At 36.5% G+C, this 18,213-nt stretch overlaps 1 protein-coding gene across 10 annotated transcripts in view; it reads right to left on the bottom strand.

The window, feature by feature from the left end:
- The window catches only part of EMSY (EMSY transcriptional repressor, BRCA2 interacting), a 97,341-nt gene that overhangs the window by 53,839 nt on the left and 25,289 nt on the right, over positions 1-18,213 (bottom strand). For all 10 annotated transcript variants that reach the window (XM_081798870.1, XM_081798878.1, XM_081798871.1 and 7 more), the window contains 2 exons: positions 16,423-16,699; positions 3,844-4,098 (listed from right to left, as the gene is read on the bottom strand). In XM_081798870.1, the coding sequence (XP_081654996.1) occupies positions 3,844-4,098; positions 16,423-16,699 (532 nt within the window). The remainder of the gene's footprint in view (positions 1-3,843; positions 4,099-16,422; positions 16,700-18,213) is intronic.

Here is an 18,213-nt window from a genome sequence, read left to right as displayed (position 1 = left end):
GGGAACATATGTCAACATATTAAAGACCATATATGAAAAACCCACAGCAAACATCATACTCAATGGGGAAAAACTGAGAGCTTTTCCCCTAAGGTCAGGAACAAGGCAAGGATGTCTACTCTCACCACTTTTATCCAACATAGAACTGGAAGTCCTAGCCACAGCAATCAGACAACAGAAAGAAACAAAAGGCATCTAAATCAGTAAGGAAGAAGTCAAACTTTCATTATTTGCAGATGACATGACACTCTATATAGAAAACCTGAAAGACTCCAAAAAAACCTGCTAGAACTAATATATGAAGTCAGTAAATTCACAGGATACAAAAAACACAGTAAATTCACAGGATACAAAGACAGAAATCTGTTGCATTTCTATACACCAATAATGAAGCTGCAAAAAAGAAATTAAGAAACAGGGCGCCTGGGTGGCTCAGTTGGTTAAGCGACTGCCTTCAGCTCAGGTCATGATCCCAGGATGCTGGGATCGAGTCCCACATCGGGCTCCCTGCTCTGCGGGAAGCTTGCTTATCCCTCTCCCTCTCCCCCTGCTTGTGTTCCCTCTCTCGCTGTGTCTCTCTCTGTCAAATAAATAAAATCTTTAAAAAAAATAAAAATAAAAAAAAATAAAAGAAATTAAGAAACAATCCCATTTATAATTGCACCCAAAACAACAAGATACCTAGGAATAAAACTAACCAAAGAGGTAAAAGAGCTATACTCTGAAAACTGTAAAACACTGATGAAATTGAAGATGACAGAAAGAAATGGAAAGACGTTCCATGTTCATGGATTGAAAGACCAAATATTGTTAAATGTCTATACTACTCAAAGCAATCTACGCATTTAATCCAATCCCTATCAAAATACCACCAGCATTTTTCACACAGCTAGAACAATCCTAAAATTTGTATGGAACCACAAAAGACCCTGAATAGCCAAAGCAATCGTGAAAAAGAAAAGCAAAGCTGGAGGCATCACAATTCCAGATTTCAAGTTAACAGAAAGTTAACTTTCAAGTTTCAGAAAACTCAGAAATATACCCATAAATCAATTAATCTTTGACAAAGCAGGAAAGAATATCCAATGGGAAAAATACAGTCTCTTGAACAAATGGTATGGGGAAAACTGGGCAGCAATATGCAAAAGAATGAAACTGGACCACTTTCAGGGTGCCTGGGTGGCTCAGCTGGTTAAACATCTGCCTTCAGCTCAGGTCATGATCCTGGGTCCTGGGATTGAGCCCTGCATCAGGTTCCCTGCTCAGTGGGGAGCCTGGTTCTCCCTCTGTTCCCCCGCTGGTGCTCTCTCTCTCTCTCTCTTGCTCTCTATCTCAAATAAATAAATAAAATCTTAAAAAGAAAGAAAGAAAGAAAAAGAAACCGGACCACTTTCTTACACCATACACAAAAATAAATTCAAATGGATTACAGACCTAAATGTGAGACCTAAAACCATAAAAATCCTAGAAGGGAACACAGATAGTAACTTCTCTGACATTGGTTGTAACAATTTTTTTCTAGATATGTCTCCTGAAGCAAGGGAAACAAAAAGCAAAAATAAACTTGGGGACTACATCAAAATAACAGGCTTCTACATAGTGACAGTGAAGGAAACATCAACAAAACTAAAAGCTATGGAATGGGAGAAGATATTTGCAAATGACATATCTGATAAAGGGTTAATATCCAAAATATATAAAGAACTTATAAAACTCAACACCTAAAAAACAAATAATCCAATTAAAAAAAGGACAGAAGACACGAACAGACATTTCTCCAAAAAAAGACATTCAGATGGCCAACAGACACATGAAAAGATGCTCATCATCACTTATTCTCAAGGAAATGCAAATCCAAACTACAATGAGATATCACCTCACACCTGTCAGAATGGCTAAAATCAAAAACATAAGAAAGAATTGTTGACAAGGACCCTCATGCACTGTTGGTTGGGAATGCAAACTGGTGTAGCCACTGTGGAAGACAGTATGGAGGTTTCTCAGAAAGTTAAAAATAGAACTACCCTATGATGTAACAATCGCACTATTGGGTATATTTACCCAGAGAATATAAAAGCACTAATTTGAAGGGATACATGCACCTCTATGTTTACTGCAGCATTATTTTCAATAGCTAAACTATGGAAGCAGCCAAAGTGTCCATTGATAGATGAATGGAGAAGGAAGATGGTGTGTGTGTGTGTGTGTGTGTGTGTGTGTGTGTGTGTGTATACACAATGGAATATTATTCAGCCATAAAGAAGAATGAAATCTGGCCATTTACAACAACATGAATGGAGCCAAAGAATGTAATGCAAAATAAGTCAGTTGGAGAAAGACAAATAATGTAGGGTTTCACTGAAATGTGGAATTTAAGAAACAAAACAAATGAGGAAAGGGAAAGAGACAGAGGGAGAGAGAGAGAGAAACTTAGACTCTTAACTATAGAGAACAAACTGATGGTTACCAGAAGGGAGGTGGGTGGGGGGGATGGGTTAAACAGATGATGGGGATTAAGGGGTGCACTTGTTGTGATGAGCACCAGGTGATAAGTGGAATTGTAGAACCACTATATTGTACACCTGAAACTAATACAACACTGTTTGTTAACTAACGAATTAAAATAAAAACTAAAAAGAAAGAAAGAAATCCTGTCATTTGCAACAATGTGAATGGACCCTGAGGGTATTATGTTAAGTGAAGTAAGACAGAGAAAGACACATACTGAATGATCTCACTTACATGTAGAACCTTAAAAAAAACAAACAAAAAAAGGACTCACAGATACAAAGAATACTGATGTTTGCCAGAGGCAGGTGGTGGAGGGCTGGCCAAAATGGGTAAAGGTGGTCAGAAGGTATAAACTTCCAGTTATAAGATAAATAAATCCTGAGCATGTAACCTACAGTATGGTGACTATAGTTAACAATACTATACTATATTTGAAAGTTGCTTAGAGAATAAATCTTAAAAGTTCTCACCACAGGAAATGAAATGTTACTATGTGTAATAATGGATGTTAACTAAATTTATTGTAATCATTTTGAAATATATAAAGAAATCATTATGTTGTACACCTATAAGTAATACAATGTTTGAGATATGTCAGTCATATCTCAAAACTAGTAATAAAATGTTCCTATCAAAAAACAAATCTGAAAATGTCAGCATCTTCAAATGCTTCTTTTACCACCAAATAAAGTCCAGACTCATTGGAGGAAGAAAAAAAGCCATTTCCATTTCTTAAAGATATTAAGTATATTGAGAGTCTTTTTAATTTCCCTGTGTTTGAACCCCCATCCTACTTGCTTTTCTATTCAATACTTTTATGATTCAATAACTTAACACTAATTGACTCCTACTTCTGAGTTCCCACTGTGCTAGAGATGCTTTCAATAAACTCCTAAATTGTTATTCCACAAACTTCTTCATTGTACACAATGTCTTAAAATCTTAGCACCTCTGCTCATACAATTTTATGCCAAATTCATAATATAGCATTCTAACATAAAACTCTCCAGACTAATTTTTCGACTGCCTACTTTCTATAACCCCAATGCATCCAGAGTATAATTTTAAAATCTGGGTTTGCTTCCTCAGCTTCCTTATCTCCCTAGAGAGTTCATTGAAAATAACTGTTCCTGCTGAGCAAATTGCTTTTTTTCTCATTTCTATTCCCAAGCTCCAGTTCTTTATATAAGTATTTCAAACAGGAGACTCTCAAAACATATTTTGGAATTAAAACTCTGGTGCTTGAGGGAACTGTATATCCATATACACTCACAGTCTTCAGAGAAGTAGTGACTAAGGAAGAATTACATCTTATAAACATTTTCCAGTTACCTGACTCCTGTTTGATTTGAATGGTAGGCTTGATACCAGGTGGCAAAGGAGATTGCTGAGGCTGTTGCTGATGAGATACTGGAGCAGGTTGGGCCACCTGTTGCTGGGTCTGTTGCTGCACTTGATGTAACTGCTGCTTAGGAGACTGTTGATGCTGTTTAGGAAACTGTGCAAGAATCTGAGTTGGGGCACCTACTAAACTTTTGGGGGAAGGAAGTCTGGTTGATGCCATTTTGATCGCTGATGTAGATACGCCTGTAGAAGAGTAGGGGGAAAGAATTTAATAGTAAAGCACAGTTAAAGCTACTTCTTGTAGTAGGTGATAAAGACTAGGTAAATCAATAAAAACAATGATTAAGCACCTGTTAAATGTCATACATAATATGTGGTATTTACATATTTGACATACAGTCCTCCAACTTTGCAAGGAAGGTATCATTGCTCTCACACTCAAAAAAATTGATTTTCCCTTGGTGAAAGTTAAGAGTGAAAGATAAAATAACAGGAAGGATACTCACTTGTCTCTCAATAAGTTTTCTGTTGGAAAATACAGGTTCTAAATGTGAATAATATAAGAACACAGCAAACTAAGTTTTGAATCTTATTTGTAATACATTTTTGAAATATTACTTTTTAGGTTCCAATAAGTCAATTTAAATAAGGCAAGGAAAATATTTCACACTGAAACATTCATCTTTTGAACTATTCAGCATGGCAAAGTAGCTTTTCTAGATCTCATTTCTGATGATCTATAAATTAAAGTCAAGATGAGAACTCTATAACTGGGTCATTAAGTAACCTGTGAAAAATTACAAGTGGGCATACTCAATACATCCATAGCAAGACAATTCTAATGACATATGGAATTAAGACATTGCTTCTCAGGGCAATGCTAATCTTAGCAGCATGCATAGGTAAGGAGTACCAGTAACTTCCACTAAAGATGTACGAGTTTGAGAGAAATTCTCCCCTCTCCCAGATATTTCCTCAGTAATTTTCTTATAATTCTTCAATAACAAAACAGGACTATTATCTATAAATGATTTAATTTTCCTAACAACCTGGAATATAACTCATCAACTTTTTGAGCACTGCTGAAATGAAATGAAACTCATAAATTAATAGCTCAATTGTCAAATTCTTAGACTATTTCATACCTTCTTCTTCCATACCCTTCATTATGAACAATTACATTGCATTATAGAAAAAATTTTAAACAATATCACATTCCTATCTAAAATGTTCTGGAGAATGATAAAGATGGAAAAGAAACCTTGAGAAGTCATTCTGATTCCCAGGGGCCTCAGCTCCCCCATCTGTTGAATTTTCCTTGCCCTATAGGTCTCTAAGGGTTGCTGTGTGGATCAGGTAAAATCACAGACTGAGGACTACTTTGAGAGACAAAAGGTGTAATCAGAATCACGGGGAGGGCTTACCCACATTACCTACACATTCTCTCACCTCACCCAAACCCAACCCTCTCCAAATACTAGTATTTGACATGTCTGTGTTATACTGCTTAGTTGTGCAGAACAAGATTATCTCTGGAGCCCCGTTTGGCACCAACATTTTATGACTCAATAAATATAAAGTTTTATACAAGTGAAAGATACTATTTTTAAACTATTTAAAAGCTCTAACCTTTATACTAAATTTATAATGAATTCCTGCATTGAGATAAACTCTGTACATGGTAAACTCCCTCTGTTCTCCAAATAGTTTTTTATAGTAAAAGTATGTGATGTAAAAGCAGTCAGGATAACTTTAGAATCTGAGAAGTATGTCCAAATCATGCCTTCAACATATAAACACATGAACAGCTGTATGATCTGACTGAAGTACTTAATCTGACTATTTGTTCATTCAGTAAAAATTTACTGAGCACAAACTTTATGCTAGATTCTTGGGAAACTATATTGTATCCATGAAACTGTCCTTACCCTCAGAAAGGTCACAAGAGAATATAATCAAATGATTATACAAATCTATTATTACAAACTGTAATGAAAGCTATTTTTGTTTTAACAAGTGAAAGGTCCTCTTCCTTTTGCCCTTTGTTTCCCAAACAATTCAGCACTAAAGTTGTCAGCTGGTGCAAAGCAAGATGAACAACTAGGCAGCTAAACAGAAGAGTGGCTTAGCATGAAATGTCAGAGCCCACTGCAGAAACAGGGCTAGCATGGAAATCAGAGTAAGATGAGGAGGGTGTCCATGCTGGGAAACTTAGGAGACAGCACGCATGTAGAGTTACAGCCCAAGTAAGACAGAGAGGAGTTCCATGAGTGTGAGCTACCTAACAAAGAGTCTCAAAGCTTGAGCAGAATGTCTACTGGAAGGGGTGGCTAAGGTAGTATCAGAATCCAAAAGAAATGAAAAGGCCTTCTGGGTGGGAGGGCAGCCTGTCACAGGTGTTAGAGCTGAGAAGGGTGAGACTGGCATCCATGCAGAAGGGTGATGTGGGGAGAGTGTCAGAAACAGGTGGGGTGATGCAGGAGTCTGCAGAATGTCAGAGCCTGAGTGGAGTGAGAAAGGCATCTGCATGGAGATGGGGGCAAGAGCAACAACAACAGACTGGTTGCATACCGGGGAACTGATAAAATAAGTAAATAAAAGATAATGGAAGTTAGGTTTTTCACTATTGAAGAAGGGAATGGAGAAAACTAGAGTTGTTTGATTGAAATTAGATATATGAGTATGAACCCATAGTTTTCATTATATAGAAATAAACATAGATATAAATATGTGTGCGTATAAATGTACACACATAACATAGCAGTAAAATATCTAGCACCCAGATTCTAGCTAATTATTACTTTCCACTAAAAGGAATCAGGGTTCCTTGGGAAAATGGCTGATCCCAGGGCTAGAGTAGGAAAAGTACAAGATGAGCTTGGTAAATATAAAAGAATTTTTACTCCTCTTTTGTTATGTCTTTAACAGGAAATTGACTGTTTAAAGCAAAAATAATAGCAGTGCAATGTGGAGTTTGTAACGCATAGAATTAAAATGAAGGACAACCATAGCACAGGATGAGAGAGAGAAAACAGAAGAGTACTATTGGAAGATTCTAACACAATATGGGAAGTGGTATATTACTTCAAGACAGACTGTTACAAATTAAAAACGCATAATGTAAGCTCTAGAGCTGAGTTCTCAACCAAGAGCAGCTTGCCCCTTCCTACTTCCAGCGGTGGCAATCACTGGAGACATTTTTCATTGTCACGACAGGGGCTATAGCTACCAGTATCTAGTAGTAGGCAGAGGTGAGAAATGCTATTAAATGTCCTATAATATGCAGGTTAGCCCCTCATAGCAAATAATTATCTGGCCCAAAATGTCCATATGTGAAGGTTGAACCCCAACTCTAGAACTATTTCAAAAATATAAAAAAAAGTATACACACACATAGACACACACACACACACAGCTAAGAAGCCTGTAAGAAGCCAATGGAAGAGATAAAATGAAATCCTTTTTTTGAAAAAATCAATAAATCCAGGAGATGAGAAAAGAGGGAAAAGGAAACAAAGAACAGAGAGGATGAATAAAAAACAATTATCAAGATAGTAGAACTTGAATTCAATCATACTGATAATTACATTAATTGTAAATAGACTCAGTAATTCAATTAAAAGGCAGAGATGGTCACGGATTTTAAAAAAGTAAGCCTTAACTATATAATGTTCCTAAGAGATACATTTTATTTATTTTTTTTTAAAAGATTTTATTTTTAAGTAACCTCTATACCCAACGTGGGGCTCAAACTTACAACTCCAAGATCGAGTCGCATGCTCTACTGAATGAGCCAGCCAGGTGCCCCAAGAGATGCATCTTAAACACAAAGGACAGATGGGTTAAAAGTAAAAGGATGAAAAAAGATATATCATGCAAACACTAATTATAAGAAAGCTGGATGGGGCGCCTGGGTGGCTCAGTCATTAAGTGTCTGCCTTCGGCTCAGGTCATGATCCCAGGATCTTGGGATCGAGCCCCGCATCGGGCTCCTTGCTCAGCCAGGAGTCTGCTTCTCCCTCTCCCACTCCCCTTGCTTGTGTTCCCTCTCTAGCTGTCTCTCTCTCTGTGTCAAATAAATAAATAAAATTAAATAAAATCTTTAAAAAAAAAGAAAGTAAGTTGGATGGCTACATTAATATCAGAAAAGGTAGACATTAAAACAAGAAGTATTACCAGAGGAAAAAAGCAATGCTTTATAAAAAGGACGTGACTTCATCAAGAAGAAACAAAAGTCAACTATACTTCACTAATAAAAAAATTTTTTTAAAAAGACAACAATCCTAAATGTGCATGCACCCAATAAAAGAGATCAAAATACATGAGACAAAAACTGACAGTGTTGAAAAGAGAAATGCACAAGGCCGCAGTGATAGTTGGGAGATTTTTACACTCCTCTCTCAGTAACTGATATTACAAGTAGACCAAAAAAAAAGATTAAAAAAAGGTATTTGAACAATTCTATTAACCAATTTAACCTCACTGATAGGTACAAGACTAAATTAAAAAATCAATTCTTCTAAAACCATTTACTAAATAATCTAATGCAGTATATACTCTTAGTTGCTTGGTTAATTTTCTTTCTCCTCTGCCTTTTGTCCTTTCTAACAAAAACCATTTTCTCCCCTCAAAAGGATCCACCTTCCTGGGTACTGCCATTTATTTTTTGGAGGGCCCCAAATCAGCCCTAGAGGGCAATTTCCAACTGATCTAAGCCAGTCATGATGGCTCCATTCCTCTTGCCAGGGACTAATTTAGGTTGGGTTTATGACACAGTTGTGGCCAACAAGACACAAGATCCTTCTCCTGGGAACTTCTGGGAAAGGTATTCTCTTTCCTAAGAGAGACTCACAAAAGGGGACTGTCTCTTCTTCCTGTGCCCGTTGTCATATCTGGATGCAATACATGAAATTGTGCACTCATCCTGCAACCATGATGTGAGCTACCTCAGAAAAAAGCTGACACACCAAGGAAAGCCTAGAAGAAACTTCTTGATGGCTCCAGTGAGCTACTATTTAATTTAATTGGACTTCTCTGCTTCTGGACTTTTGGTTTTATGAGATAATAAATTTTCTTATTAAAAACAAATTGCTCAGTCAGATTTATGTAAAGTTATTCAATTACTTATCGAATTTGCAATTCAAGTTATATATTAATAACCCAGGGCTCCATAACAATCAAACATCTGAATGCCAAAAGAATATAGGCTACAGTGAATACCACTGAAGCAAACATAATAGGCCATATTTGGAGAAATTAAATACAGTTCAGGCTACATTGGTAATTCTGAATAAACATGAACTACTTGGAGTTTTAACATGAGCCCCAAGGAAAGAATGAAGCCCAAAACACATTAAAAAAAAAAAAGTCATATAAGTGAAGGGGAAAGAAGATCTGTAACTGTAAGAACATTACCTGTGTTTTGTCTTATAGAGATTAAAGGAAAAAACCAGGTATTAAACAACTGACTGGTTAAACAGTATGCCATTCAAAAATTTTCTTAATCCTAGAAATTATACTCCCTCCCCCCAATTTTTGTAAACAGGAGGAACAAAGACTTAATAGTGGACACATACTAGTAAAATATTCTAAGATGATATAGTTCAGGAACTAAAATATAACTTTTAGCAACCTCTACTAAAAAAACTCCATCCCTCGGGGTGCCTGGGTGGCTCAGTTGGTTAAGTGTCTGCCTCTGGCTCAGGTCATGATCCCAGGGGTCTTGGGATCAAGCCCCACGTGGGGTTCCCTGCTCAGTGGGGAGCCTGCTTCTCGCTCTCATTCTCCCTCTGTGCTCTCTGTCAAATAAGTTAAATAAAATCTTAAAAAAAAAAAAAAAAATTCCAACCCTCTGATTTGGTAATCCTGCTCCTGTGAGCCAGTACTAAGAAAAGAGAGGGCTCAATTAAATTCACAAAGATGTTTGCTATAGGTAAATCTATAATATCAAAATCGAGAAATACTCTAAATACCCAACTTTGAGAGAATTTAATAAGCTGCAATAGTAATAGAAATATTAAATAGCATTGCAAATAATTAGGGTAATTTAGAAAAATAGAATGTTTTATGAAAAAGTATGATACCAAACGGAATATGGGTTTTTTATTCCAAATACATAAAAAGGCATTAATACATAAAATGGAAAGTGCTATTGTGATACAGTGGTGGGATTACTGATGGGCTTTTGTTCTCTACAATTATTTAATACTTTAAGGTTTTAAAAAATTTAGGTGCTAAATGAGGACCACATTTGAATTGACAGGGTTGGGGGATTTAATAAGGGAAGGATTTCATGAAACAGAAATGGAAAATGGGAACTGCATTCAGGGAGAGCCTAAAGAAAATCAATATAGTAAAGAGAACAGGAGTATTTAGTGGATACAATTGAAAGCAATATGTTACTCAGGTTGAAGTAGGGTCAAGGAGGGAAAATAAAAGGTCAGTGGAAGACAGACTCAGTATTGGGTAAATAATTCATGACATCCACAAAAGAATATAAGAAGAATGACATGAAAGAAAATTTTTCTCACCAAAATATGAGAAAAGACAATGGCAACAGGATTTATCTGAGAAATAGGTAGAATAAAAAGTAGAAAGGTCACGGTAATCAACCTGTGTAATGAACAATAGCCTATTATCTGGCTTATGAGGAACAGGAAGAGTCACACAGATTTAAGAGATAACAAAAAAAGCTATGCTATCTACAGGGGGAAAAAGGGGAGGAATCAAATATGAAGCAGTCATCTTTTTTTTTTTTTTAAGATTTTATTTATTTATTTGACAGAGACAGCGAGAGAGGGAACACAAGCTGGGGGAGCAGTGGAAGTAGGCTTCCCATGGAGCAGGGAGCCTGATGCGGGGGGCTCGATCCCAGGACCCTGGGCTCGCTACCCGAGCTGAAGGCAGACACTTAATGACTGAGCCACCCAGGCACCCCATGAAGCAGTCATCTAATAAACAATTTCCTTCTATGCACATAAAGCACATTTCAACTACCACCTTCCTTTTGTATTACCAGCACCAGACCTACAACCACCAAATTAAAAATTATCTCTTCCAAACACTAAAGTGCACAGTGTGTATGTGTATGTCACTTTTCATCAAACAAAAAAAGAAAACATAATAGGTACATATATACCTACATATTTAAAAAACATAAGGATAAATAAAAAACTAGTTAAAGGAAAAAAAAAAAAAGGTTACCAATCAGGGAAAGACAAAAGAGGGTATAAGAATTGCAAATCAAAGATAGACTTCTCAGAACACACCTTGTTTGGTGGATTTGACTTTAGAAAATGAACTTTTATGCAATTATAAATTAAATTAAGTAAAAAAACTTTAAATTGCCATCAGTAAAAACAAAACGTAATGACGTAAAGTAACCTAACTGTATACCAAAAGAGCTTAACTACAGGGAAAAAAGTTTATTTCAAGTGACTTTAAAATACAGTAATTTGACTATATATCCTTAGTGAGAATACCCTAAGAGCCAAAAGAACCATAATAAAATCTTAAATTCTGTTCAATAATCATACTGTTAGTCATCATATTGATTCTGTTATTCTGAAACTATTATATGTTATAGGATAAATCAATATATAACTTTATTAATTGTTAGAAACCAGGATTTTCAGCATAAGGAGAATAAAGATACAATTATATAAACAGAAAAACAAAGAAGTAAAAACCCATAATTCTAAATGGGAATTGATAATATAAGTATGAACTGATGATGTATTTCCTCCTCAAAAAAAGGGGGACTCTGGTTCTGTCCACAGAAAAGATTTAGAAACAGTGACCAATCCAATAGCAATGACCATCCCCACAGTGCCCAGACTGTGATATCTAAACAACCATTTCTCACTAAGAAATCAGGGCTCCTTGAAAAAATGTCTAACTCCAAATCTGGGGCAGAAAATGTATGAACCTAGAACATCTTGTCATATCACAAAATAAGGACTATTAAGGACTAATGTGGTTGTGTCAAAAGAATTTAGGAGCCAACTTCAAGAATTTAGGAGTCTCTTCAGAGACTCCCACTGGAATGTACGGGAAAATCTGAGCACCAAAGGAATATCTGCAATAAATTAACAGATATCAAAAATCTTAATAATATGGAGAATAAAAATTTTACTGGTCACTGAACTAACTCATTAACTGAAAACATAAATAGAGGGAAATACTCAGGCATTTATCCTGCTTTTTCTATATGAACTATACCTCAGAGTAACAATGGTAATAAAGGAAAATTCTTCTTTAAGAATTCCACCTAATAAATGAAGAAAATAAAGATAAAATTCATTTTGCAACTACCAATGAAATAATGACCTAAGCAAAGACTATCAATAGCTATTAAAACAGTTGGTAATACTTGCACCTACTGATCAATGTTAATATCATTAAAGAGATAAATCAGACATTATGTGCCTCCTAAACAGATGCAACAGCAAGTACACAATACCACTTAAAAAATATTCAGTCCCGGGGAGCCTGGGTGGCTCAGTCAGTTAAGTGTCTGACTTCAGCTCAGGTCATGATCTCAGGGTCCTGGGATCGAGCCCCACTCAGGGGGGCGTCTGCTTGTCCCTCTCCTTCTCCCTCTGCCCCTCCCCCCGACTTGTGCACATTCTCTCAAAAATAAATAAATCTTTAAAAAAAAAAATGTTCAATCCCCCATCTCCAAAAACAATCAGACTTAAATCTGATCAAGCTTCTTGATTTAACTACCAGTTTTATGGAAATACATGGAACAGGATAACTTGTAAAACCACACCATGGGGATAAAAATCAGTAAAAACTAGACTATGGGAAAATCTCATGAAAAATGATGGATTTTTTCAACAAATAAATTGCAAAGGAAAAAAAAAGAAAAGGAAGAGAGACTTCTTAAGTTAAAACAGACATAACCATATCAATCAATGTGTGGACTTTGGATCCCAATTAAAAAAAAATTTTTTTATGCATGATCAAGGAAACTTTGATAGGAACTGAATATTTTATTATATCAAGAAATTATTGTTAAAAGTTCTAGGTGATAGTGGCATTGTGAGTTGCGATCTTTTTTTTAGGGATACATACTGAAGTATTTATAGCTGAAATTATATAATATCTGGGATCTGCTTCCAAACATTCCAGGTCAAAGGTGTGTGGAAGGAAATAGTAGGTATAGATAAAACAAGACTGACCATATATTGCCCATCCCTGAAGCTGGGCAATGGGCTCATGGGGGTTCATTTTACTCTACTTACATATGATTGCAATTTTCCATAATAAAAAATGTTTTAAATCATCCTTCAAACTTTTATTTTTTAAAGATTTTATTCATTTATTTGAGAGAGAGAGAGAGAAGCGCAAACAAGAGAGCATAAGCAGGGGGAGCAGCAGAGGGAGGAGAAGTAGACTCTCCCCTGAGCAGGGAGCCTGATATGAGGCTCAATCCCAGGACCCCGAGACCACAACCTGAGCCGAAGGCAGCCGTTTAACTGACTGAGCCACCCAGGCACCCCTAAATCATCTTTTAAACTTTCAGATGACAAACTCAGAATAACCATTCTAATCGGTAGAATTTTAAGAATTCCCATATTCGACATATTAAGGGGTTCCTTTTCCTTCCCACAGCATGAGCCAACCCCACCTTACCACCCCCCTTACCTTTGGAACCATCTCTATATTTATAAACATGGAATCACCTACCAAGTTACTGCCATTAAGACTCTTCCCCCTCTAACACCAGCTGCCCCTACAAGAATAACCAGAGACAGATACATCAACTCTGCAATAGCCTGTCTCTAGTCCCAACAAAGCCCACACTGAATGCCCTTCTCCCCCAGTTAGCCACACAGAAGCTGCTACAGGAGCCCTATAGTCAGAATGACAACTCTGGTCTGTATATTACTGCTTCCACTAACATTTATCTTTTTTAAAAGGAATTGCCTTAATTTTTTTTAGCACTAATATAATAGCTAAATTAAATATCTCAAACAAAGACTCAAAAGAATCATATAGTTTCCCTGAGTTTCTGCATTCATGAGTTTATTATTATAGCTCTCATGCTATATTGAATTCCAGTGAATTTCCAAGAAATCTCTGCGATATCTTGTTCAGTACCCCTATAACTACTTGAAGCTCAAAAAGATACAGGATACTAAGAAGCAAAGGAGAAAATAGGGAAGTCCTAAATTCCCAAGAGTTTCAGAGAATATCTAGAAAAAATAGTGTGAAAAACAGAAGAATGGAATATTCATTTTGCCTAAAGATATTTCATTAATAGTGGGGCGCATGGGTGACTCAGTCCGTTAAGCACCTGCCTTAAGCTCAGGTCACTGCATTGGGCTCCCTGCTCAGCGGGGAGTCTGCTTCTCCTTGTGACCCTACCTCTGCTCGTGCGCTCGCTCTCTCTCAAATAAATTAAAAAAAAAAAAAAGATATTTCATTAGTAGCCAAGAGAAATACCCCTTTTATCTCAAGTAATAACATCTTCCTTTGGAAGAACAGTAATCTTTCTTTCTTTCTTTTTTTTTTTTTTTAAGATTTTATTTTATTTATTTGAGAGAGAGAGCACAAGAGGGGGTAGGGTCAGAGGGAGAAGCAGACTCCCCACTGAGCAGGGAGCCCGATGCGGGACTTGATCCTGGTACTCCGGGATCATGACCTGAGCCAAAGGCAGTCGCTTAATCAACTGAGCCACCCAGGTGCCCAGAACAGTAATCGTTCTAATAGTTCAATAAACTTCAACAAACTGTGTGATGGGTACTGAAAGGGAAAAATAATTATCACTGGATGATAGTTTTGATACAGGGGTCACTCAGGTAAGGAGAGAGGTGGCCTTTCCTTCTCTCACCTTCAAATTTTAAAATGGTGAATTTGGATCATGTTTGCAACCAACATTTTCAACAGACTTTCTGTATAAAAATTATTTCTATTTTTACTAATACTGTATTATAGTTTACTGCTGTGCAAATAGAAAAGTTAGAATGTTTTTTTTTTTTAAATTACTTAAAGTAACAAATAAAAGAAAATTTCAAGCCTGCTATTTTCCTGTCCTTGATTGAGACATTAAATAGGTATTAGAGCCAGAAAATGACAGATGCTTTCACATCCCAGCATTAGGGCTGTAGAGTAAAGGAATACTGACGGCGTCGCATCTACGTAGCCTCTTCTTTGCCTACACAGTTACACAGAACACACTAAACATTATTAAAACAATGGTGAAAAATACTTGTGTTTTCCTATTCTAGTGCTTGTGTTCACTACTAGTTCATAAACTAGGGTACTTTCAAGTTCCATTCTATCTTTAGCTATGTAAAATTCAATGAAAACTAATACTAAGTCGTGTTCTATTGTCTCTATGCTCCCTTTGATAGACTACAACCATGAGTATGATTTCTGTACAGTACATACTTCTCTCCCATCCTCATCTTAAGGCTCACCAACACTAAGAAGAAGATTTCTGACAGTGTGCTATCTGCCTTTCACAGGGAGGAACATAAAGATATGGAAGAGAGCTAAACTTATTTAGGCTAGCATGGAACTGAGATTTCCACATTTCCTTTCCTCTGGAATTACTAAGCAGTGATTGTTCTTCAGTTCAGCCTTAGTTCCTCTTAATATCTCCCATCATCCACCAATACCGAAAAACTTAGGGAGACTGAAGAAAAGGTGAATGACATGTCCTTGAAATCATCCTCTTCCTCCTGCTTATCACTGGGTAACTTACTCTGAAGAGGTTGTATACTTAATGTTTCCCCTAAGAACCTTGAGTAAAATATGGTTGACTCGAACAACACAGCTTTGAACTGCATGGGTCCATTCATACACAGATTTATTCAATAAATACAGTACAGTATGAGAAAGGTATTTTCTCTTCCTTACAATTTAGGTAACATTTTCCTTTCTCTAGCTTACTTGATTATAAGAATACGGTATACGATGGATACAACATACAAAATATATCGATTGTTACTGGTAATGCTTCCGGTCAAAGTAGGCTATTAGTAGTTAAGTTCTGGGGGAGTCAAAAGTTATATGTGGATTTTCAACTGTGCCAGGGGTCAGTGCCCCTAACCCCTATGTTGTTCAAAAGTCAATTGTAATTTCAAGTTCCTCATTTAAGAATTTCATTAGGGGGGCCTGGCTGGCTCAGTCAGTAGAGTATGTGACTCTTGTGACTCTTGATCTCAGGGCTGTAGGTTCAAGCACCATGTTTGGTGTAGATTACTTAAAAATTTTTAAATAAATAAATAAATATATTTCATTATATTCAAGATATTTGCATATGCCTTTGAAATCTGTTAACAGGGTTAATGTACATTTTGTAAATATTAATTGCCTACTAGGTGATTAGGTACTATGCATTTGGAAAAGAAAAATCTTGGAGTAAGCCTGTTAAAGTGGGAAAACTGAGTAACCCACTATCTTGACATTCTCAGACTGGGGGAAAGGGAGTGGTAATTTCTGACATAAAAAGCAGGGATCTTCATACCCAAAGCCGAAAAATACACCCAGATGGTTTTCTTCAAAATCCCCATCTCCCACAGATACAGAATTACATGGCGGATCACCACTCACCTTGTGCTACTGTTGACATGACCACGGATGGTGTGGAAGATACCACAGCTGTCACCGCAACTGTACTGGGAATAGGTGACGGTGCAGAACTGCTGCTGCCACTGCTGCTACTACTGACCAGGGAGGACTGTGAAGCAGTTATAACCACTGGTGGCTTCTGGGTTGTGGAAGCAATGACTGATGTTGGTACAAGCTTAGTGACTGCTGCATAGTTATGGGATTTGGAGAGAATGTTGGGCACGAAGGTTGAACTTGGTGATGTGGTCACTATAATAACCTAAGGAAGGAAAAATAAGTTATTTTCATGAACCCACTACACTACAGGTACATATAATCCAAAAATAGTTTAAGAAATATGAAGAAACAATTCATCAAAGAGAAATACACAACTAAAAATATGCGTAAGCTTTCCTTTACTAGTAATCATCAGAGTTGTTTAAAAGAAACAACTTTTACCAACCAAATATTTTTAAAAACAATGTTCAATGCTGTATAAGATACACTGAAATAAGCATTTCAATATACTGCTTAGGGAGTATAATGGGCACAATCTTTCTAGAAAGTAATTTGGATAATCATTCATTTATAAATATTTGTTGAGCATCTACTATGTGCCAGGCATGGTTCTAGATGCTGGGGATAGTGGAATGAACAAAGCAGACAAAGTTCATACTTCCATGGAGCTAAATTCTAATAGGTGGGGAGGGAAACAATAAACAAATTAGAAAAGTAAATATATGTCACATAGAGAGAAATGGAAGAGACAATAAAGCAGGGTAGGAAATAAAGAATATTGGGAGTACTGTGTTATTTTTTTATATAGTATTCAATGAAAATCTTTCTGATAAGGTAACATTTGAGCAGAAACTAGAAGCAGGGTGTGAACCATATTGCCACCTTGAGGAAGTGCATCCAATGGCACAGAGAGCAGCAAATAAAAAGGCCCTCAGGCAGAAGCAAGCTTGGTATCTTCAATAAACTTCAAGGACCTAATAAAGGGGATCAGAATTTAGGAAATAGTAGTAGGAGACAGAATCGGGGAAGTAATGGGGGACTAGATGATATAAGATCATGTTGATGCTATATAGCCTTGATATGATATGATGAAAATGGCACTTTATCAATGTGGTCTTCCTTTTAAAAACCCCAAACCTAGTTTAATCATGAGAAAAACATCAGATAAATTCCAATAGTGAAGCAGCCTACAAAATATCTGACCCGTATTCTTTAAAACTGCCAAACACAAGAGAAGTCTTGAGAAACTTTCACAGCCAAGAGGAACCTAAGAAGACATGACAAGTAAATGTAATGTGGTATCCCAGAACAGAGAAAGACAATGGGTAAAGAAATCTGAATAAACCACAGACTTAATCTTAATGCATCAATACTAGTTCATTAATTACAGCAAAGTACCATAGTAATATAAAATGTTAAGAACAGTGGAAACTGAGTGTAGGGTATATGAGAACTTTCTGTACTATCTTCTCAATTTTTCTGTAAATCTAAAACTATTCTAAAAAATATTTTTTAAAAAGCATCACTCTGTCTGCTAGATGAAAAGTACAGTAGGGCAGAGGTAGTAAAAACAGGGAGACAAATTAGGATGCTCCTGGAATAAAGCAAGCAGAGATGATCGTGTTCAAAGTGTTTATAGCAGAAGTGGTGAAAAGTAAACAGATTCTGAATATACTTAAAGGTAAAACCAACAGGATTTGCTCATAGCTTGATACAGGGAATGGAGGGGAAAAAAGAAGCAGAAAGAGACTTCAAAGTTAGCCTGTAGTATGGCTA

Source organism: Leptonychotes weddellii, chromosome 11, assembly GCF_054177405.1.
Source record: "Leptonychotes weddellii isolate Sample4059 chromosome 11, ASM5417740v2, whole genome shotgun sequence".
NCBI lineage: Eukaryota > Metazoa > Chordata > Mammalia > Carnivora > Phocidae > Leptonychotes > Leptonychotes weddellii.
Note: the sequence above shows the minus strand (reverse complement) of the source record. Positions and strands in the feature narration are given on the sequence as shown.